Consider the following 24842-nt stretch of genomic DNA (forward strand, 5'->3'; position numbering starts at 1 on the left):
GGAATAGGAGTCACTCCATTTGCCTCTGTTCTAAAATCCATCTGGTATATAAGCTGCAATCTTAATACAGAACTGATATTGGAGAAGGTAGGGGGAAGTTTGTTTATGATTCCATGTAAAAAGTTCACTGTCCCCACATCTCCTGGTTTGGGAAGAGTATTTAATAAACTAATTCTTGTCTAGATTAGATGACCAACTTCTAGGTCATCTAACCTTGGAAAACTTGCTTTTATTTCTGTTGGGATGGAGGTACTATTTCATCAGTCTGATGTCCAGTTGATCTAATGAATCTCCAGAATGGCCTTAGGTAAAATGCTTGTTAATGCCGAAATACTCTACTGATGGCCTAACTGAACATTTTCATTACAGTTTGCTTTCAAGCACAGTAGCATCTCCTCACAATTCACCTTGGCATGTAGATATCAAATAAATATGGAAGTGAGGAAGGATATTTGAGCATTACTATAAGTAAACTCATTCTCAAGATGATCAGTATGGCCTGGATAATTTTACATCTTTATACCACATCAGTGGTGCAGGTGATGAGCAACAGGGCTCTGCAAAGCTTCAGGTGCTGATTGGATTCGAAGGAGATTTGGCCCGATTCGGTGGCCAAATCTCTGAATCCGAATCAAATCAGGAGACCAATTAAAAGGTCTGAATCAATTTGAAGTTCTCCAAATTGATTTGGAAAAGATTTGGAGAGCTTCAGCAATTCAGGCAGTCCTCACTTGCTGCTGCAGGGAGCTGGACCTGGACTCCATGATGGTAAGTAGGGGGCAGGGGAGGAGAGGCTGGAGGAGGGGGGAGAAGACCATGGGGGGGACCCCTGCTAGGCCTCATCCCCTGCCCCTGTGAGGCCCCACCCCCTGCCTGTTCCCCCAGCCCCACTGAGTGCCCTCTGACCCCTGCCTGCTCTCTCAGCCCCCAGCCAAATGGTTGCTGCACCTGCCCCAGCTCTTTAAAAAAAAACCCAACTCACCAGCTGCTGTCAGGCAGGGGGGCAATCCCTGCTGCCCCCCACTGCCCCATGCTGTATGGGGGGCTCTACCACAAGCCCCCTGCCTGCTTTCCCAGCCCCACCATGGCTGCCCTGCCTGCCCCAGCTCCCACTCACCAGCTGTTACAGTGGCCTCAGGGCTTCTGGAGGCTTGTGGCAGAGCCCCCCATGCAGCACAGGCCAGGGGGATGCAGCAGGGATCACCCCTCTGCCCGGCAGCACCTGAGTCAGGGCTTTTTTTCCTTTTTTTTAAAGGGCCAGGAGTTGGGGGAGGCAGGGCAGACATGGAAGGGGCTGGGAGAGCAGGCAGGGGTCGGGGAGCTTGTGGCAAGCCCCCCCATGTGGTGGGAGGCAGTGGGGGGCAGCGGGGATTCCCCCCCCCCGCCTGGCAGCAGCCTGTGAATGTGGGATTTTTTTTCCAAATAGCCCGATGCTGGGAGAGTGGGCAGGGCAGCCATTGAGAGCGGGCTACGGACGAATCTCTGAATCAGATTCAGCCGAATCGATTCAGGACAGTAATTCGAATCACTGAATTGAATCACTATCCCCCGAAGCGGCTCTATCCAAAGTGAATACTAGTCACTTCGCACAGGCCTAATGAGCATGACTTTTGACTCTGGCTGGGTTTTTTTATTTGGGTTTTTTTTTTTACCAAGTGACTATGAAATCCAGAAGATCAGTACTAATTAAATAGGTCATCAGCCTGGGGAACCTGGACTGTCTTCATTTGGTATCTGGTTTAAATATTTCTTACTATGAGAACTATTTAACCCACTTCAGAACTGAACTAATTTGGTCTGGCTAGATCCATCAGAAAAGGAGAGAGAAAGAGCACCATTTTAACTTTATAGTCTTCCAGTTTGTTTCAGCAAGTTTCCTGGGAAGCTGTACATACTGTAACAAAAATTCCCCACCTAATGACTAAATGAGAGTCATCAAAGGTTTGGTGTCCCATACAGTGTTTCTTGTTACTGATTCCATTCAGAAAAGTATATACACTTTTCATTTATGATTCTGAAAACTGATATTACTGTGTGGCTTTCAACATTGATTATGCAAAGCAGCATTGCTATGATCTGGCTGTAGTATCCTGAAAAACATCCAGCTGTGCATCAACTCCTAATGATTTGGGATCTTACATTTCAAAACATATAATTCTATATCCATTAAATACAATAACAGAGAAGTTAAAAGAGAGGAAAATATGTTTTAACAGCTGCACAGTTGTTTTTTTCTATGTCCAACATAGATGTTATAGTACAATTCATTGCAATTTTGGGGAGGGAGGAAGTTAGGATAATGAAAACATGAAGGAGCTTGATAATGCTTCTATCCTGCTTAATAACTTAATGGAAGTGTCCCTCTTAAAAACTAGAAATGAATAGGCATTAAACAATTCTTCATTTCTTAGACCTTTTTTCTTTCAAAAAGTAAATTTTTTCTCAAACAAATGAACAAAAATAGGAAGCTCACACCATCTTCTTCTATATCAATCCAGAAAGGCTCTGTTCCACTTCCATCTGTAGTTTTCATATTGGCACTGCTGGTTCAGTCTCATGGCACTGCAAGCAGCATTCAGCAACACTCAGCTGCTCTCTCACCCTGGAAAATCAGAAAGTTAATAAGCATAGAAAGAACAATACAAATCATTGCACTTCAAAAAGATGCTCTGGTTCCAAGTACAGGTTATTTCCCACAAACCACCTTTGATCATTTCATTGACAAAAGCATATACGATGCTTTAGGTCAGGGGTTGTTTGACATGGGGTACTTGGGGAGGCCCTAGGGGGTACACACGGGCAGGCAGGGATGGAGCGCTGCCCCCCCAGGAGCAGGGCTGGGGCAAGGCAAGGGCAGTAGCACCCCTCTATGGGCCGCACAGGTGCCACCCAACCAATTGGACAGCGGGGGGAGCTTGCACTCAGTGGCAGATACCGCCACCATCCACCACTCTGCACTGCCGCTCTGCGTCCAGGCATGGCCCCCTGCTCCACGTCTGGCTGCCAGGGGTACATTTATTTTAAAAGGTTGAAAACACCTGCTTTCTTAAATCTCTAAACTATCATTTGTAATTGGGAAAAGATAATAAATAAGTCAGTACCTCATGAAGTTGGGGTGAAGAAGAGAAAATTGGGGAGGGATAGAAAGATGTAATGGAGAGCTAAGAAAAAAGTGTCTGAAGGTCTCTTTCCTATCCAAAATAAAGAGTTGTACTTTTATACCGTTTAGCTATTTTTAACTCTAAAAACTTAACCAGAATTTGTTCAATATATCAGAAAAATGGGCTGATATTGAAACAACATCTGAGTGAGAGGGTACATCTACATGGATTTGAGTGCAGGTCCAAGTGCTATATTGGTGGTTCAGTGAGAGAATTCTTGCTTGCTATGTGGGGAGGCCCTGGTTTGATTCCCAGCCAAGGCCACCCTTTGCTTGCTTGCTTGCCTTGCCCAAGCCATGGCAGCTGCCATTCACAGACATCTGGGGGTAACAATAGACCCCAGCATAACTATGAGCCAGAAATGTGATGCAGTAGCCGCTAGAGTGAATAATACTCTGGCATGCATGAACCGATGCATCTCCAGGAAATCCCAAAAAGTGATTCTCCCACTTTACTTAACATTGGTGCGGCTGCAGCTGGAGTATTGTGTCCAGTTCTGGGTGCCGCACTTCAACAAGGACGTGCTAAAGCTCGAGAGGGTCCAGAGAAGGGCCACCCATATGATCAGGGACTTGCATAGCAAGCCATATGAGGAGAGGCTGAGGGACCTCAGACTCTTCAGCCTAAAGAAAAGAAGGCTGAGAGGGGACCTGATTGTGACTTACTGCTATATCAGAGGCGTACATCAGTGAGCTACTGTTCACCAGGGCGCCCTGAGGGAAAACTAGAAACAAGGGCCACAAACTCCTGGAATATAGTTTCAGGCTGAACATTAGGAAAAACTTCTTTACAACTAAGGTGCCCAGGCTATGGAACAAGCTCCCTCAAGAGGTGGTGCAATTATCTACCCTAGAGGTCTTCAAGAGAAGCCTGGATAGTCACCTGGCTGGGGTCATCTGACCCCAGATGTCTTTCCTGCTCATGCAAGGGCCTAGACCCGATGATCCTTTGGGGTCCTTTCTAGCCCTATGAGTCTATTTTTGAACCTTTGTGAGGAGAGGGGAAAAGCAAATTAAAGATGCAGTTTGATGACAAGCTGCTGCTGAAAAAGCACTTCAAATCCCCCTATATGCTCTCTTAGATCACTTAAGGGGGTCAAGAAACTGTGTGCAGGATTTATTAAATCAAGCCCTTGGAAATATTATTTACAAGAACTTGGTAACATACAATAGGAATGCTTGCCAATTTGGTTTTGAATTCTGGCCTAACCCTAAGTAATAGCCAAATGCTTCTGCCTTGCCACATCTGTACCCTTTTTTGGTGATTCTTAGACAAGAAAAATATCACAGGGTACCAAGTAATTCCTAGTCTGATTTTTAATAAGGGCTGACTTTACCGTCCATTGCCCTTTCAGGCTTGGTTGAAGATAGTGTAATCTAAGAGTGGATATAGAGGGATGGGGCCAAAAATGTTGTTGAATAATTTAAGATGTGCTATTCTACTTGTAGAATTTGGGCTAACAAATGTTCCTGCAAATTGGCTTTAGTGGGACTGTTCTAAGAGATTAAGGGTAAGCATATGCATAAGTGTGTGGTTTACAGTATTTGAGTGACTTAATCACTTTTATTGTGCCTAAACAACCTTTGTACTGTGTAATGCAGCATTAGGAACTTTCCATTCAAAACACCTTCTGAAATGGAACTTGCACTTTAGAGGAAAACAGCCTTGGAGTAACATCAATGATGCAAAAGAGTTTTTAGTTTCCCTTCTGTGTTTGTGTGTGGCAGGGGAGAGAGAGAAAGGGGGTGCATAAAGGGAATCAGGAAATAATTTTCTAGTTGTGGAAGGGAATCCAAAGAGACCACAGAATCATTGGGTGCATCTACACATGCACCTTACTGCGGAGCTCACTTAATTAGCTCCACAGTAAAGTATCACTTTCTACACATGTGCAGGTATTAGGGCATAGTAAATTAAAATAAGTCTATTGTAGGATAGTACTGTTGGGAAAAGTATTACCCTATGGCGGAGTAATTACATGCACTGAAACGCATGTGTAGATAGTGACACGGACTGGCTGGGGAACAAAGGCGTTAAAGTGCAGAGACTGCCTGCCACCTAGCCTTGCACTTTAGTACCCTTAGGCAGATCCAGATGAGTGTGCATGTGCATTTCCCCAGGAACAAATAGCACCAGCACGTAGCTGTGCCACTACTGCTTGTCCCCAGGGAATGCCCATGCATGTGTCCTCTGGCATGGAGCAGGTTGCCCAAGGTGGGGTGAGAGGGGCTGAGGCCAGCACCTAAGCCTAGCCTCCCCTACCCCACCTGGGAGGACGGTAACTGTATCAGAGTTTATCATGTCACCTTAATGGCATGTGTAGATGCACCCATTGAGATCAAGAGAAGACTGTAAAGAAAATTAAAATCTAATGTATATACTAAATATCAAAGGAAATGTATTTATGAACTTTTTCCCTGTTTTCTCCTCCTTTTATGAAGGACTACTTTTCACAGTGGAAGGATACATCTTATACATTGTTTTTTTAAATTATTTATTTTTAAATAACAAAAAATGAAAAATGAATGACCTATATTTCACTAGCAGTCATCTCTTTCCACATGTGCATTGCTAGACTTCATAGCCCTCTCAGGTGGATAAAAGCCTGAGGTTCAACATACCTATGATTAATACCAAATGACCACTAATATGCACAACACTTAGGGTGACCATATGACCCGGATTGGCCGGGACAGTCCCAAAGAGGCTGTCTCAACAGAGGCTGACTCAGGAGCCAGGCATGTGTGAGTGGGTCCACACCAATGCAGGACTTTTGCTTCAATTTTCTCCAGAGAGCCCAAACAATGGGCTGCTTCTTGGTCTGGACTCCACTGGGCTGTGAGCAGAGTCACTTGCGCAGTAGAGTCAGGGGGGGGCGGGGGGGGGGGGGGGGGGGGGGGGGGAAGGAGCTTCATGATTGTGTGTGTGTGCACACATGCACCCCACACTGCATGGCTCCGCTCCTGGGAGCTGCAGGATCGGGGGGAAGGGGGTGCACGCCACACTGTCCTGCCTGGTCCCACTCCTGGGGGAACAGGGGGAGTGTGTGTGTGCTGGCACCCCCAATACCCAACCATTCTGTATTGCCCTCATATTATTATGGTCACCCTAACTATACTGAGACTTACTGCTATAATGAGTCAAGTCTCACAGGACCCCTGTGAGACACAGTAGAGTATAATTTCTATTTTACGTGTAAATGTTTCTGTTTCACTTATTTTTCACAGGTGTTCATGAGGTTATACTTATTAAAGTTTGTCAAATTTGTTACAGTGCTGTGGGAAGATGCTGTAGGAGATGGAAGTGTTCATATTACTTATCAGTCATAGTGAGAATCTCAGGGCATGAGCCTACCAACAAGTTACTACAAAGTTAACAAAAGCATGGAGTTAGTATTATAATATGTTCTGTTATAGTAAGATATGTAACTTTGCCTGAATACACACTTATATCACCCTATAACTGAAAGCTAACTAAGGGATAAGGGCTTGAGTGGAAGAGGGGCAAGCTACCATGGGTCAGCTTTCATTTATTATAGGTCAAAGCATATAGAGTAGCTGATGCACCATAAATCCCTACCCTTGTTTACCTTGGAGGAACTTGTTAATTTGCCCATGCCTTCAGAGTAACTTTGCTTTTTTTCATTGGCTAAGAGCTTCCACTTATAATATAATTATAAATAACTTAATCTGTCACAAAGTATGCAGCACTTTCTGCAGTGATGAGTACCATAGAAATGTCTATTAAGGAAATAAATGAGAGGTTTCTCTTTTTTTAACAACTTTGTTTTGATTTGAGTACAGCTATCACTACATTTATTGAACAAATATTTCTTAGTGTTGCCCACATATAGTGGAGATACAAATACTCATACCTTCCATAAACCCTGCAGTGATTTAATTTAGAAAAAAAAATCCATCAAGCCAAAAGCAGTACAAATTTATCTAATTAATTTTTCACAAGTAAATAGGCTTAGAGCCATAGTTGTGCTATTGGTTTTTAGAGATTAAGCCTGGATATTCTACAGCTAATGACTGGAATGTTACCACTAGTTTTCATTATGCACAGGCTGGATTTTTTTTCCCCACATCAACAGCTCTTCATTTGCAATTTGCCATTAGAATGTATTCAATTCTTTTGGTAACTTGGATTTTAGCACTGGCAAACAGCTGCATCCTCATTTGTTCCACCTTTATTTTTTACCCCTTCGCACAAATTTACTAGGAAAACATAGTAATTTGGAAAGCATAAAAGACAATATTCACCTGTCGAATGTAACCTCATTATGAAACAGATTTTGAGAAGCAGCCTTTATGCCTATAAGTCTGACTGCTAAATTTTGTCTGATCTTTGCAATGCCCCCTTGCAGGGCCTTCATCTTTACAGTGGAAAATAAAAGGCAACTATATTGTGGCTGGCTGTACCTCTAGCATAGCTAGTCAGGTTGTGGGGATGGTCAGAACATCTACAGCTTCCTGGAAGCAGGTTTAGAGGAGTTTATATGTTACACATGCAGGAATCAGCAGTAAGAACAGATGATGAATGTCCTCCTCTAGACTTCCCTTGATTAATTATGCCTATGTTGTATCTAAACGAACAGGATCTCCTTGGTCACTACAGCTCTACTCACTTCTCCAGTGTTCACAAGCATAGAGGGGCGGGGGAGTGCAGAAGAGAGAAGGAGAAGAAGATGAATGTTCATCAAGGAGTACTTATTAACAATGTCCTACTATGTGGTAAAAGCAGACTTATGAAGTATAGGCCTGCACAGTTAGATGAGATGGATCCAAATTCCCTGTTCTTCTTTGCTGTACAAAAATGTGGAATGGAGGAAAAGGAAAGATAAATATATGAGCATTGCAAGGGCACGGAGTGTTATAGGAATAACACACTGCTCAAAATCCTACATTACAGTTTTGATTAATAGTAATACTGCATCTAACTCAATTTGCAGAAAGAGCGCTTGGAAAATTTAAGGCAGTTGACTTGTGCAAGCCATCAAGCTGATGAATGTAATAGAGGAGGGTGGGATGGGTGGAGACTAGGGAAACATAAATCTAATAAGACTTTTTGAGAATACTAAAAAATAGCACAGGCAGTTAATGCTATGAACCTAATAATAAAAATATAGAATTCAGAATATTTTCTTAATTATAGAACTAAACTGTTGCTGGGTGTTTTTATTCCACAGTTAAAGAGGGTATGTTTTATTGTGTTTATTATATTTTAATTATATATCTAGTATGCTGTGCAATGCCCCAGGCATCTCAGTGGAAGGAAAGGGAAGTTCTTTATAAATAGTATTTACTATTATTACCCTTATTTTATTAGAAGTCCATATGCCTCAGTTTTATTTTTCCATAGGCCAGTCTTCCTCAACAGCTTTTCCCTTCTTCCTCAGGATGCTAATCATGGCCACAAATGTTCATAGTGATGAACAATTCTGTTCATTAACAACAAAGATTTCTCATTTGGTTTGTAAGGCCCCAAAATCATAATAGCTCAATGGAGTTACCCCAGGGATGAATTTGGCCAATATGTTAGATGTGGGTTATTATATCCATTCCTTCTCCACCTCTATGTGCTAACCATATATATTTTATATGGTAAATTGGTGGAAAGCTTTGAGAAATTAGACTGCCAAATAGAGGTGGCAGGGAAAACTTCTTACCAGAAATCAGCAACAGCCACAATGGAATAAATATGGGTAATTTCCAATTATCTGATTTTCAGAGGTACTGTGCAACCAAAGATTTCAAAATTCTCATTCAAAAGGTGTGTAAAACATAAGGCTATATTGCAGTTAACTTAAAAGCACACTGTTGGTAGTTATGCAAAGGACATCTTTTAAAGCCAATGAGCTTCAAGAGTCAGTAGCAGCTCCACTGAGGTTAACGTCAAGTAAAAAACAGTAACTAGAATGGTAAGTCAGACCCAAGGTAATTAGAATCAAGGTTTTTCCAAATAACTCTAATCCTGATGCCATTCATACCCCTGTTCTTTACCTATTTAATTCCTACTTTACATATCTACATCCTGCCATCTGGCCTTCTTGCATTGCCCAAGAACACCTTTACCTCATTTATTCAACATAAGTGGGCTGCAAATGTCAAATTATGACAGTCATCAAAACATAAATATGGTCCATGTAGATTACGATTTATTAAAAAACATGAAAAACTTACATAGGAATGACATCTAACAAGCACCCAACTGGATGGACAGAAGGTAAGGCTCTAGGATTAGACCTTTTGTTTTGTTCAGCTTTAAAATGGAGTTAACAAGCCTTCATGGTTTGCTGTGATTTAGACAAAAGCCTATACGGACACACCTGCCACACTACCTGTGGCATTTAAATGTCAGGGGCATGGTGAGGACAAGAAGACAGGTTAGATGGAGAAAAGGAATTTAAAAATTGCCAAAACTTTATACAAATCACGTACACAACTAATGAAGTATCAAGCAACACTTCTTTTACTTTTATTTCCTTCATCACATTTTTTTCTTGTTAGATTTAACTTCTTTCTCTCTGTGGGAGACAAGAAGTAGCATCTTACATGTTTGTAACCAGCACACTTTTGGGCACTACAAACAATAGCACACAAAAATGAGCACTAAATGAACACTTTTACAGTTCCGAAGACAAGCACTTAAAAGGAGATGCCAGAAGTCTGATTGTTTGTGCAGCTTTAACTTGGCCTCATTGGGTGTATGAATTAAAGCATAGTATTTAATTACATGATCAAATACTTTTTTTCCACAGGAGCCCTGCCTCATCCAGTGCACAGGATGACCAGTGCTCAGTTAATAAGCAGCTCTGCAATATTTTGTTTTCTCCTTTTTTGTTTGATGTATGGCTCCATGCTTTATTTCCTGCAGACTATTTAAATGGTGCTCTAAAGACAGACTTATTAATTTCCACTTTTTTTTTTGTAGTGGTCATCACCAGAGCATCTCAGTTCTTAACAAACTTTAATCATCCTCATGACACCCTTTTTGGTGAAGGGTTATTATCCCAGTTGCACAAATAAGTATTTGAGCATACAAAAGGATTAAAGTAAAAAGTTTCAACTCTTCTTGGACACCCAATCTAAGATATTTAGAAGCTGTTTTTTTAGAGTTTGCATCAAAGAGGAGTTCCCATTGACTTCAGTCTCTGCTGTGGGTGCTCAACTCTTCTGCAAATTAAGCCCTATAGTCTCAAACAGAAGCACCCAAAAACTGAAGCGCGTGCAATGACTTATCTGTATAAAAAGGGGTGCACCCCATAGGGTTTTTGCTTGGGCAGCTTCAGGCTTCAGAGGGTGTCTAGGTCTCAGGGGATGGAAGCAGAGAGGCTGGAGGATCCTGACAGCTGCAGGCAGAAAAAGGAGCCAGAAGGTGGAGACAATGGCACCTAAGGAGTTAGGACTTCCCATGGCCTTGCAGGTGCTGCCAACTCCCATGCTGAATGATAATATAAAACCATTACTGGCAATGGGAGGGGCAGATGACAGGCTGGGGGACACCTTCTTCAGGACACCCAGCCTCTGCCCCTTCTTTCTCTGTTCCTTCCCTTCTCTGTACAGCTGGAGCCTGTAGCTACCAGGACCCTTGAGCCCCCTGCATTTATTCCAGTGCCCCCTGCCTCCATTTTGCCCTTTAGTCAGTGCCTGGGGCTCGTGTCCCCTTGTCCACCACTGGTTATGCTGCTCTATACAAAGTTTGGTTTAAGTGATTTACATGATATGGCATAAGAAAGAGTGACAGAGAAGGGGAAAGCAATCCAGCATTCAGCTGTCTTAACCTCCTTTTTTTTATATAACCAACACCTTCCTTTACTGATTCATCTGATTCACCCCCAAAACAGGCAGCCTGTGTACTGAATATAACTGATACTGAATGTAACTGAGCGTGGTGGCCTTGTCTTACTACCCATTTCTACACATCTGAGTGTCTTTGCAATTATAGGTTGTCAATTTTTTTTTTGTTTGAAGAAAAGTAGAATTAGGTACTATAAGCCAGTATTGAGATGCACTGGCAGAGTTAGAAGGAAAGGTGTGTGTATTGCATTAATGCTTAAATCGCTATGTTCACTCATATAAAAGAATAATAAAAAGGACATGTTTTAAAAGCTACAAAGAAACTCTAAAGAAACTAGACAGGACCATGTTTAAATTTACACTGGAGTACAGTGGCTTCCATAAGATTAACCACTTAACTTAATACAAAGAGTTTAAGATCTTTATATATAGAAACCTTGTTCAAAGCTTGTGTCTTGCTGAATCTCCTTGCTTTTCCCTGACAGGTTTATTTCTATTGGATTTGCCGAGATCCATCTGCCTTTGAGTGGTTTGCTGATCTCCTGTTCTTGTTGGAAACACAAATGGCTGAGAAAAGAAAAACCCATTTTCTAAGTTATCACATATTTCTTACTGGCTGGGACGAAAGTCAGGTAATATTAATATAACTGTGTGTTTGAGTTAATATACCTTACTTTTCCAGTATGGCAGCATATTGAATGAAACAACTGAATGAATGATGAATGACTCAAAAAGACAAAGAATTGTATAGGTAGAAGCACTAAGGTGCTCCTTTCTATTGCAGTTTTAGGCAGATGAAAGGTGGAATTTGACATAGTGGATAAAACTAGTTTTCCATCTAGTCCAGTATCCAATATCTTGTAGGTTATCTTGCTGGTTGCTTTAGAGGGAGTGAGGAAAACCTTTCAGGAAACTGCTATGGGCCAGCTTATCTACATTTAAAATTCATTGTGGCCCTTCATTAAAGTAGTACTTGGTCTAAAGAATGACGTTTGACATCACTTCCCAAGCTCTTCATGGTTTTAAAACCCTACTGTTATACCTTTGTTATTCACGTATGCAATACTCTTTCTGAATCTTGTTAAGCTCTTAGCTGCAGCAGTAGCTTGTAGCAATGAGTTCCACAGGCTAATTCACATGTGAAATGTCATTGATTCTGTTTGAATTTGCTCCCCTCCACCCCCCTGCCCCACAGTTTCATTTAAAAGTCCCCACTCAGAAATACATATTTCCTAGAATGAGGAGTCTCCCTTAGCTTCTTTATTTGAATCCAAATCCAAATGAGACATCCTGCTGTGTGTTTTACTAACTGGTCATTTGGGTCATGTTGGATACAAATCAGAGTGGAGTGCATTCTGTGGCAGCTCTGCAGGAAAATCCCTCTTGTTTTTTATTTTTTTGCTGTTTCTATTTAATGGAAGGACTCTATTGCAGGAGAAGAAAAGAGGAGAATAACCACCAACCTGGGAACACATCTGAACCCACATTGGGAGCAAAATTATTCTCAATGGGAGCAGTTCAGTCCAGGGCTGCTTCTGCCCTGCTGTGCCCCCTTTAGCAGCCAGGGGGAGCTCTAGGGTGCCTGGTGGCCATGTGCATATACAAGCACATGGCACCCCCTGCCAGACTGCCCTCCTCCTGCTCCCCTCAGCCCCTCACAGGCTGCAACTCTGCCAGCCTGGAGAGTGGTTTTTGCAAAAGTGCAAAACCTTCATGTTTGTACAATAAAATTTGAAATCCATGTTTTTCTTGGGTAAAGGGAGAAATCCACATTTTCCACGAAAACCCAGATCCCTGGATATCAGAAATACTCAGATGACAGTCCGCTTTATATCTCCCTGACAAAACCAAACCAGAACTTAATTTTAGATTAAATTTCAGGTGGAAATTCATACAGAACAGTAGGACAATGAGACAAGCTGCCTAGGGAAGTTTGGAAGTCTCCTTCACTGGAAGCTTTAAAGAAGAGGCTGGATAGGTGTCTCTGGAATGGTTTAGGAACAGCAAATCCTATATTTATGCAGGGAATCTAACTAGATGGTCCTCCATATCCCTTCCAAAGGTCGAAATCTATGATTGTCTCCAAGCTACCTTACCATCTGCTCAGGTCAGAATTTGAAAGAAGAACAGTTGGATAAAGTTAAGCCCAGGCAAGACAGGTTATTATTTTCTTAATAAAAAGAAATAAGCCTTTTGGAGAATTTGCTTCCTCCAAACCATCACCCCCATTTCATATTGTTATATTCATAAATTTGAGGCCATTGCAAATTCCTCACTATTACTGGATGACCAAACAGAAATGATGGCAAAAAAAGCTCCCTGTTAGCTGCAGCTGGCCAAGAAACTATGCTGCAGCCAATAAAACCCATACTTAGCAATGCATTTGAGACCTCTGGACTGCATTACTGCACTTAGGAATGAAGCCAAACAGTCTGAACAGTTCCATTAAATGAAATATGCAGCAAATCATCTGCTCAGCACCATAGCATGCCATGAACAAATCATCTAAATCTATATTGGTTCCCCATTGAACAAAGAACCCCATTCAAATTCTTACTTATGATACTCAATGTCCCTTATGGTCCTGGCACAAAGAATGAATCTTTCCTTACAATCATAACCTCCTATGGGAGTTATGTTCCACTGAAACAATTATGCTGTCAAGCAGTAAGTGAAGACTCATGTGCCCTAGAGATGAAATTTTCCTGGAGAATGGGTCCAAACCATGGAATACAATCTTGCAAGAGGTAATAATAACCATGAGACATGCCATGTTCAGATGCAAAATGCATTTCTTGACGTAGCTTTCCTTCAATAATTTCTGGACAGCAGTAATAATGATAGTAGTCTATAATATAAAATAACCACATTACTCCTACCCATACAGGAAAGAAAATGGAGAGAGGCTGTGGTTTTATTTTTAAATACTTGTGAGGTACTCAGCTATAATGGTAATGGGTGTAATGTAGAATGTGTGTCAATCTGCACAGTTAGGGTGTATCTGTGTCACATTTCTACATGGTAGTGGAGAGATACATAATCTAGCTCTAAGCGAGTTAACCTGGGTATTGGAATAGTCCTCTGGGTACAATAACATGGTCCTCTGCCTGGGCTAATATGTCCTCCTGGAAACCAGCAGAGTAACACTGATCATAGCTTTTCTCTTGCACAGTTTGCATATAATCTTCTTTATTAATCCATGAACAACAGAAACTTCCAAGTACAAATAAAATGGGTACAGTACTCAGACAGTCCATCACCTGCATATATTTAATATTTATTTTGAAATTACTACTACATATCTAATTTTGTTTAACTTTCCCAAGTTATTTCCTTTCAACATTAAAATGATTAACTCTCCCCTGCCCTACCTTCCAATTCACTATCTGTCATGAATGAAATCCATAGGAAACTTTTACCCAGGACCCCACTTCCTGGTGTTAGAAGTAACTATGGCACTTTAGCCCAGTCTTCAATTATTTAGACACTTAATTACAGTAAAAGCTGTGTTATCCGGCACTTTACCATCTGGAATGCTCTATTAACCGGCATCTGTCCCACTGTGGCACTTGCAGTTTTGCCACTGCGAGTCAAGTCCCACTTCTTGCTCACGGACCACAGCCGGGGCAAAACAGCCTGTGCAGGGCCCCCACTCCCTGTCCCCCGGTACACTGACACCAGGGAGTGAACATCCTGGCGCCCTGGACGTGGTGGGAGGGGTGGGGGCCCGAACAGGCAAAGATGCCTCCAACCCGTCAGGCTGGAGATAAGTATAACTCTCAGACATTTGATTAACCGGCACCCCCCATTCCCGATGGATGCCTGGTAACAGAGCTTTTACTGTACTATTAGTTTCAATGAGAGGTAGGCATCTAAAGGATCTGGACCCAGCCATTTCAGGATCTCATCCTAAGTCACTTTAGAAAATGGAAGTTTTTCTAAGGTATGTATACACTCTTAAAAATGTAGCTCTCAGTCTGTTTTAGGTGCTGGAGTGCTGCTGCCTGATAATTATAATAATTTTACCCCCACTAGTATTTCCATCCTTCATTCAGAGACAGTATTATTGCTTTACCGCTTACTCAGAGTATACATTGTTGATTCTAAAATGATTATCTTGCTGGAAAATTTATTTTAGGCTACTCATATAGCCCTACATTATGATGAAAAGATGGATGTAATTACTGGTCTGAGACAGAAGACCTTCTATGGAAGGCCAAACTGGGACACTGAGTTCAGGCAAATAGCAGAAAATCATCCTAGGTAAGATAGGTTAGCTTTTAACTTTATTATGTAACTCATTCTCAGCATAAGCAGTGGGAGGGGGAGGGCAAGCCTTTTTAAATGACCCTTTTAAAATAATTTAGTTTTTTGCTGTGTAGAAAGACGATTTATGCTTAATGAAGCTTTTAATGAAGAAATCTCGGAAAGAGAATGCCAATAAAATCTAATTTTTGGACAAGAAAATCTAATATTTAGAAGTATTTCAATATCCTGGCCTTTGTCCAGATATAATTGAAACACACAATCCAATTACTGTTCTGCACAAAGGACAAAGTAACATTAATTTCCCTTGAAGATGGTTATTAAAGAGATAAACTGTGATTTTTTTTTTCTTATGATGTCAAGGATATGTTTGTTCCCCTAACATATTTGGCTACTGCTGCAAAACTATGCTGTTCTGTTATTAGTTCATCTCTGCTGGCAAAGACAGTTCATTTGAACTTGGTGGATTTGCTAGTGGTCTGAAAAAAGCTCCTTTGTTCCTGGAAGCCTTTGAAGCAAGAATTTAAAATATTTTTGTATTCATCACTAGAAAATTGTGGAATCTTTGTATTCTTTATTATTTCCAAAGGTTTTTACCTGTTAATGCAAAATAAAGGCTTTGCACTTGGGAGAAAGAGTTAATAAAAAGAGGAGGAAGAAAACAGTTTTTAAAGGATAAAAAAATAAAACCTGGAAGGGAAAGAGATCAAAGAGAAAAGAGTAAGCTACAGAAGCACCATAAAATTGCAAAAATAACAGTAATAGGGAAACCTTGTGATAGAGGTCAAAATAAGCACAAATCAGGAAATAGAAAGGAAGATTAAAAATAGGCAAAAGAGTGAGGCTAGAAAGTATGAGCTTTAATTTTTTTAAGTAAAGCTACTACAAAATTCTATCTTTAAAAAGCAGATTTGCAGTCAAAACTATTAATTAGCAATTTTCACACTACAGCCCTGAATCTTCAAGAAAAGATATTATCTGTTCTAATTTCCACAGACAGAACAAAAGATGATGCAGAGAAGCGTTTCTGATCTCTGTCCTAGGTGTTTTAGTACTCTAAAATCCTAGGGTGGAAGTTGTGAGAGCTCCCATTTGCTTATGAACCTAGATTCCAATGTTTAAAGTCAATTTCAAACCTTTCAGAAGAAAAACATGAACAAGATAAGCATTTTCTATGCAGTAAGGGGCACATTTCTATGCAGTAAGGGAATCCTACCTGCTCTATATTATCACACATGGTTCAAGGCAAAGAAACTACTGTTATTGGCAGCGGGGGAGAGACAGTCAGATTTCATGAACTAACCAGAGTCTATCACCCTGGTAGAGTACTGAGTCTAGGCCCATACATTTTCTTTCCCTTAAAGGTGCACAGAATCTTTTGGCAGGGGGTATGAGTAGTGGCATATCTATAACACCAGGAATTTACCACATTGGCTAACGTCTGTTGCATAGTGCAATGCAAAAAACTGCCCATCTGGAAACTAAGGGCCCAATCCTATTTCACCTTTTTGTCTTGCTACTTACACATTCAAATACAGCCACATCAAAGGCATTTTTGCACTTAAGTAGATTTTAGGGGTTTTTTCCCACCTCCACTTGCACTTCTGAGCACACACAGAAATCTCCAGTGTGGCTGTACGTTGTGCGTGGTAATCATAGTCTGCCTGACAATGTCAGTCCTTGAATGTATGAAAAAAGTATGACCAACATCTGTTTGATGCTGGAAGACATGGAATTTGGCTTTCTCAACTTTTACCCCAATGGCCTAGTAGTTAGGGCACTTGCCCAGGGTGGAAGAGGGAAGTTTGAGCCTACCTATCCCACTCCAGTCTGAACAAACGTGATCTGACCATTGCATCACAAACGTGGCATTGCCCACAACATTCTTCTCACAAAGGTTGTGTGCTGTGCAGCCAGGAGGGGAATATGTGAGGACAAGAGGGCAGCAGGGCTAAGGGAGCATAGCTTAGTGAAATGAGCATGGCCCTAGAACGGAGGGGGTCCTGGGTTCCGTCCTCTTCTTGTCTTGCAATGTTTGTTTGGGTTTTCTGTAATAGTCATTAGATAAAATGGATCAACAGCAGCAGGACACCGTTGTGGGCAGGATCAGCCTCCAGAACCCACATTTTGTCTTTGCAGATTCAGTTTCCTGGTGGTACAAACTCTAAAAATGTAACAGCAACAGGAGCACAGCTAATAAGGGCACATGTTTAAAAATGGCCATCTCCAGTGTCTTACTTTGCAGAAGGAACCGGTTTTCATTCATTTGTGATATTTTTACTGAAAGAATTGTTTGCAAACTTGTTTCTATAAAGACTACATATATGTAAAATTTCAAAATTCAGCCATTTAAAAATTATGTCTGTGAAAAGAAAGGTGTATATTTTTTTATCTGCCTAGAACTAAAAATAATTGCTGGGATTTCATGCTTTAAAAAAAATCCTCCAGCTGGAGACAAAGCATGGAAAATGTAAACTCAAAGGGTGGTTTTCCATTTTTTAAAGGTATGAGATGTGAAAACAAAGAATTATCATTGAAAGTATTTTACAAGCTCAGCTATAGATACATAATAAACATGAAACACATATGTCCAAATAAGATATAATAAAAACTAAAGAATTAGAAATGTAGTTTTAAGATAATACTTTAGTGAAATTAACATGGGGAAACACATGCAAATTGTAATTTTCAAAAAGCTGTACTGTAAGATGTAAACACAGCTGAGGATTGCCAAAACATGTATTTTATCTCTTTGTTCTGATGTCTCTTCTTGTTGCAGCAATAGTATCGGTGTATTCTTCTGCGGACCCAAAACTCTCTCCAAGAGCCTTCAAAAAATGTGCAACTCATACTCATCTGTTGATCCAAGGGGTGTTCATTTTCACTACAATAATGAAAGTTTCTAGACTGTTTTTTAAATTCTATAACTGATATTAGTATACAATGTGCTTTGTTTTTCTTTTTCATATTCCCCTTCGTGCTGATTTCAGGCCAGATCTTTAACTGGTATAATTTAAACTATTTGTTCTGACTTAAAGGAAACTATGATAATTAGCATCAGCTAAAGATTTGGAGCTTTATGCTTAGTCTTTCTTTTAGGGACTCTCTATGGCTAAGTACAGACAGTCAAAAAGCCCAAGGTTGAATTGATTCAATCTTCAATGGTTAGTCTGAACTGCATAGATTAAATCAATAAGCAAGTGAATAGACATTCGCTTTTAATTCTGGAAATGCAGCCACATGCCAGAAGCTGGGGGGGTGCTAGAGCATGCCTCCCTGCTCGGCTAGAGCAGACAGCTTGGGACTAGGTTAGCCCACCCACCCTGCAAGGGATGAGGGGATTTATAGGGGAGGTGCAAAGTATCCTGGGATGCTGGGGGACTGTGGGTTAAATTCAATGTGGAGGGGATCTGGGAAAAAAGTTAAATAAACTGATTTAAACTAAAACAGTTAAGTCTGATACTACATCCATCCAGGTTGATCTTAAACTAGTTTCAGCCATTTTGAAAGCAGTTAATGTGTACTGAACTTCTGTTGTGTTACAGACTGGAACCAGTTTTCAATTACTTATACCAGTTTATGTGTCATTTCTGTCCCTAGCACATCTCATCATGCCTTATTGCCAGTGTATAAAATCATAGATTCATAGAACCGGAAGGGACCTGTACAATCATCAAGTCTGGCCCCCTGCCATGGGCAGGAAGTATTGAGTTCAGATGAGCTTCGCAAGGTGCCTGCCCAGCCTCCTTTTGAACACCTCCAAGGAGGGCGACTGCACCACCTCTGCTAGGAGCATGTTCCAGATGCTGGTGACCCTTACAGAAAAGTTTTTCCTTATATCCAAGCTGAATTTACCTTCTGTTAGTTTATGCCCATTGGTCCTTATCCTCCCTTGTGGTGCCCTCCTGAATAGTTGCTCTCTTAGTTCTTGATGCTCCCCCTTGAGGTACTTGTAGGCAGCTATCCAGTCACCTCTCAGCCTTCTCTTCCATAGGCTGAACAGGCCCAGTTCCCAGAGTCTCTCCTCATAGGGCCTACCCTTCATGCCCTTAATCAAACAGGTGGCCCTTTGTACCTTCTCGAGCATATCCATGTCTTTTGTGAAGTGCGGTGCCCAGAACTGGGCACAATACTACAGCTGAGGCCTCACCTACACTGAATAGAGCGGGAGGAGTATGTCCCTGGATCTATTGGCCACACAGTGGCTGATGGATGCCAGAGTTTTATTGGCCCTTTTGACAGCTTCGTCCCACAGTTGGGTCCTATTCATCTTCCAGTCAATTGTGACCCCCAGGTCTTGTTCACATCTTGTGCCAGCCAGTGGACCACTACCCATTGTATAGTTGTGCTGAGGGTTCTTCCCACCCAGGTGAAGGATCTTGCACTTCTACCTGTTAAACCTCATCTGATTTCACTCCACCCATAGATCCAGTCTGACAAGGTACTCCTAGATTTTTGCCCTATTCTCTGGTGTGCCCGCATTTCCCCACAGCTTGGTATCATCTGCGAACTTAATCATTGCACTTTCTACCCCTTCATCTAAATCATTAATGAATATAATTGACTAGCACAGGTCCAAGGACTGATTCCTGAGGGACCCCACTGGAGATTCCATATTTTTGTGGAATAACTTTGTAACATATAGCTTGTTTTATCATTCCATTAACTGGTTGAATGTCTAGCTGGGTCACAACTTAAAGTGTGATTAACTGGTGTAATCATACTTAAGTGTAATATCCAGAGGAACCTTAGAGGTTGTTGCATGTGATTCTCCATTGTCCTGATCTGCTGTGGGACATAATTATTTATACCACAGCAAAGTGAATATAAAACACTTCTAAACCAAAAAGGTAGCACAGCTGATTAGAACAGGACTTTAGAATAGTATCTTTTGGTTGTGCTTGAACAGGCTAAATTGGAAGTTATGAATATTTTCTTAAGACCTGGTGGTTCATGTTCAGTTAGTCAAAAACCTTTCCTTCCAGGTGTCCTAATTTCCTTTCATTGCTTGGTGAAAGCTGGTATAATATTCTCAAGGCTAATATATTAAATATACTTCAGAACTTTTTATTCTCAGTGAATGGATCTCTTGAAGCAGAGGTACATGACAGTGTGGGAGGAAATACAGCCACAGAGGTGGTGTCAGGTATTTTTTAAAAGTCACAATGCCTCTTTGGTGCTAGATAATGGAGGGAACTACTGCAGCCTGGGTTTTAAAGGGCACAGCAATTCAACCTCCAATTCAGCCAGTGCTTTTGTCACCAACTACTGAGGGACAGGGAAGAATGTATTTGTCTTCCACTTTGGTGCTGTTACAGTCAAGCCAAGGCTAATGGAGTTGGAAGTATATGCCAACCACAGGTACAACACAAATATTGCTCTTTAGTACAAGTGCTTTTAATACATATACATTTTTAACAAGCTGTAGTTCATCTTTGTATTTCTTGATTTAAATGTGTCATATAACTGGACCCAGCTTTTCCCATAGACTACAGGCCAAATCCTTTGGATCAGCTGTTTAACTTTTGGCAGATAGCCCTCAAAATTAAGGGTGTATGTAAAGCTGAAAGCCATCATTTTGGCTTTGCTAGTCCCATGCTAGCGGGCACCAGGCCAGTGCCAGGGCACAACTTACCGCAGTTTTAGAGCTACTGTATATGATGCTGGCTGACAAAAGTTTCAAGGGGCAGCAGTCACTGAGCACTGGAGCATAGATCATAGTGTACCTGTGGCAGCGACTCCTAGCATAATAAGGTGAGTTATCTAAGTCCGCCTATCCTCCCTGGTGATTCGTTCATTGTTGCGGAGAATGCCCTAATTGAAGAATTCAGCCAACCATAGAGCATCCTTACCTGGCACCAGCATGTTGTCCCTTTTCTTTCTTTCTTTCTATATCCACTGCTTCCCTTCCTTTCATGTAGCACCATCCTCCTTGCATTTTCATTATTAGTGGTGCAACACCTTTTTTCTTTCCAGCTTCTCCTTGCTAGAACAGTCCTCTTTTTCAATGCTTCAACTCCACCCATTTTCAAATCCCATCTGAATGCGTCCTTTTTTGTTCCTTTCTTGGACTACTTCATTTTTCTCACGCTTCCTCGGGTATTATTTGTATTTAGTTTTTGTGGCTGTAACAATTTATCAAGCATTTGGGGGACAGACTATCTTTATCATTCAGGAGGAGTTTTTTTTAAGTCTGAAATTAAAAACCCCACAGCATTTACAAAAGCTAGTAGGAGGGAGCAAAACAAGGGAGGGAGCTGGTCATATTAAAGCAAAGCAAAACAAAAGTAGCAACCCCCACCTCTCAGACAAAAGCAAAATTGTACTGGATGTGTCCTGAGGTGCAAAACACAGTTCAGACAGACCATATAATACATTTAGCCAACTATACAATACAACTATGAAGTAGAAAACACCCTGTGTATCAACTGTTGAATAAGATTAATTACAACATTATATATGTACACACCCATGGGAAAAGTCACTAGGGGGGACAAAACAATACAGAGAAAAACAAACATCTAAGGATTTTATAAATATTCTGTTTGGGGACAGAGTTTGTATGAACTAAGCCTGCTTTACAAGATACAGTTGTATTATTATTGAGTTTAAGATGATGCATCTTTGTTTTAAAATTACTCAAGTTTTTTTAAATGTCTGCCTATGTGAAATGATTAATGTGATGCATACAATGTAGTAGTAGACTGAGTGGAGAATTAGAGTCTCTGCCATTTCACCTAGAGGCATTTATCGTTTATTTTTTTCCCTGGTGACTGTGCTGAGCCTCAGGGTAAGCTGACACAATTTTTTTTAAATATAAATTAAGCTTCTTTTTTTGTGTATGTTGAAAAATCATGAAGGAAATGAAGAATGTGTGTAGGCACCAGTACCAGCTGCCATTGCTTGAAAGAGAAAGGTGACAATTTCCTGCAGATTCTGAATGATTGTTTTAATGGGGTTGGATCGGAGGTAACAAGCACAAAGATATTGCAGTGCCAGAAAAGCAGGATCTGTTCTCCCCTAGCTTCATGCAACAAGATGTAACATTTAGCTTCTGGCTCAACATGGCATCTCTCCACTGCTTTGATTTATTCCCACTTTTGCAAATCACTGTGGTATGCTACAGGAGATGCATTTAGAGCCCTTATTATAGTTCATTGAGTAGCATTGCTGTTATCACCACCAGAGGAGAATTTCACTTGTATCAGGGCTGAGTGACCTAGAATAAAAGGAAAATAATAATAAAAATAAAATGTGGAGGTTTGTTAGACTAGGATGAAGCTGCATTTAGGTTGAATGAAAATCCCTTTATTACAAATATAATTTAAATCAAAATGGAAAATAAGAAGATTTGGCTTTCTGCCTTGTTTTGAGTAGCACTGAGCATGCAGCAGCTATGATAATATGAGTGCATATGTAATGACTCTATTATTGCATTTATATATAGAAACATCATTTGCTGTCAGGGAAAATGAAAGATATCTTCATGGACTTGTCCATTCAGCTTCTTCAGCAGCTTTTCAAGAAGAAACAATTGGGATTGTAGCAAAAAAATGTTAGTAAATAAAAGATAGTCAAAAGAGTACAGCCTCATCGCGTACTGAGCAAATGTGGCAGAGAACTAATCACAGTCCAGTAGCCTGAATCTACAGATTAATTATAATAAAATAACTTTGCCATCCAGAACACTGTGAGAATGTAAATTGTTTACTTCTGATCACTAACAAGTATAGTTTAGGATACATCATTTGATATGCTTTTGGATTATTCTTCCATGCGAAGGGAACAATGTACTGTATAACTAAAACTGCCCTATTTTACATCAAACAATGAAATGGGGACTGAAATATTTACCATTCTCCATCATATATACAATATAGAATCATGAAAACTACCCTGCTTCCTCCTTTATGGAGTACTCTACTTGGGTAATACCAAATACTGGAAACTAGAAAAAAGTATGATGATTTTGAAAGGGTTGGCTAGGGCAGATGCAAGGAGAAGTTATAGAAGCTGATCCATAGAGCTCCCCTGGATAGGAGATAGTTTAAATCATGGTTGACAACCTACATCCCACAGAATCTTTGAATCCCACCCACGCATGGGGCTTCAATGGCATTTGGTTGTGGGAGGCAGGGCACCTTCTGCAAGCACTGCTGTATCTTGCCAAAAATCAGATGCAAATATGAAAAGCATATAAAGTGAAGAGAGAGGTGAAACAGCAATGCTGTAGGACAGGGGAGTCAAAATGCCTTGGTAATAGGAAATTGGGACATGGATGGTCTTGCCTAGTGGTCAAACCAAAAATAGGTGCAGTCCAGATTGGCTCCCCAGGGAGCGGAGGATACGGAGGGTCTGGTGTCAGAACTGGAATCAGGAGCTATAGCTAAAGTCAAAACAGGCTGAGGTTAGAAGCTGGAGCTGGAGAAGGGTAAGCCAAGGGCTAACCAGAATCAGAAGCCAAAGGCTAGAGCTCAAGGTTGAACCAGAATCCGGGAATGTCAAGGGTCTTATCAGAATCAGAAGCCCGAGTTGGAGTCAGACCCAGGAGTCAGGACCAGAAAACCAGCAGTTAAGGACAGGGAAGCACAAACTTTCTCCTTTGCATGGACAAGGATAGTGCAAGCTGGGCCTGGCTTTTAGGGGCTGAAGCAGCTAGGACTTTTGCCTGTGGCTTCAAGGGATTGGCTGCCCTGATTGTCTCACTCAGCCCAGCCAGAACCAGGGCACAGCTCTGGGTTTGCTGCTGGTAGTAGCTGCCCAGGGGATGACTTGCTGATTCTCTCCTGATTGGGACCTACTGGGTCCAGGGTTCTGATCTGGCCTCATTACACTTGGCCTCTGAACAGGATCCTGACACATTGAATCCAGACCCACTTCCAGCAAATGAAGTGAATGGTGACAGCATTACCCACTGCAGCTTTCTGAGCAATGGGGATTTATGCACCCATCACTCACCCCTCTTCCACCAACATGGGTCCCCAGAGGAGCTCTGTACACCAGAATTCAGCAGTGGCCAAATGTGATGGCCTGCTCAGCAGCTCCACAGGTTGGATGATACAGTAGGCCATTGCATTCTCACATACAGCAGGTGTATGGGGTCCATCAATTTTTATTTTCTCCTTAGAACAGGGGTGGGTAACATACAGCCCGCGGGCCGGATCTGGCTCACCAAGCACTTTCATCCAGCCCACAGGGCTCTCCAACAAATTGTGCCTCGCCCAGACCTTCTGCCCATGATGGTGGGAGTGAGGCGCCCATGTGTACATGCAGCCCCAAAAATATACCCTATTGCCTGGCTCTCATCCTCATTGGTGGAAGGGCCTGGCCAGCCAGCGTGCACCTTCTGTGCGGGGCTGCTGCTGCCACAGCCCCCGGGACCTGCTCGCTTCCCTGGTCTTCTGCTGGCTCCGGGCAGCAAGTCAGAAAGCAGAGGGGGTGGGGCTGCAGCTGGGAGGGAGCCCAGAGTGTGGGGCTGGGGCTGGTGGCAGTGCAAAGCCCACACCCAGGGGGCCAGGGGGCAAGGGCAGCGTGGAGCTGGGGTGGGTAGCGTGTGGGTGTGAGGGAGGGTAGAGAGTGTGGGGACCCCTCACACACCTCCATGGTGCACAGT

The 24842-nt window shown here is 41.7% G+C and overlaps 1 protein-coding gene and 1 long non-coding RNA gene across 2 annotated transcripts in view; one reads left to right on the plus strand and one right to left on the minus strand.

Annotated features, from left to right (window-relative positions):
• The window catches only part of NOX3 (NADPH oxidase 3), a 57362-nt gene extending 38923 nt beyond the window's left edge, over nt 1-18439 (plus strand). The window contains exons 11-14 of the mRNA XM_006022381.2: nt 1-87; nt 11449-11595; nt 15102-15226; nt 18009-18439. The exon at nt 1-87 is cut by the window's left edge and continues 1 nt beyond it. Of these exons, the coding sequence (XP_006022443.1) occupies nt 1-87; nt 11449-11595; nt 15102-15226; nt 18009-18135 (486 nt within the window). The 3' untranslated portion in view covers nt 18136-18439. The remainder of the gene's footprint in view (nt 88-11448; nt 11596-15101; nt 15227-18008) is intronic.
• Nucleotides 18440-21707: 3268 nt separating this feature from the next.
• The window catches only part of LOC112550091, a 32546-nt gene continuing 29411 nt past the window's right edge, over nt 21708-24842 (minus strand). The window contains exon 3 of the long non-coding RNA XR_003093756.1: nt 21708-22448. This is a non-coding gene — a long non-coding RNA (uncharacterized LOC112550091). The remainder of the gene's footprint in view (nt 22449-24842) is intronic.

This window comes from Alligator sinensis, unplaced genomic scaffold, assembly GCF_000455745.1.
Source record: "Alligator sinensis unplaced genomic scaffold, ASM45574v1 scaffold331_1, whole genome shotgun sequence".
Lineage (NCBI taxonomy): Eukaryota > Metazoa > Chordata > Crocodylia > Alligatoridae > Alligator > Alligator sinensis.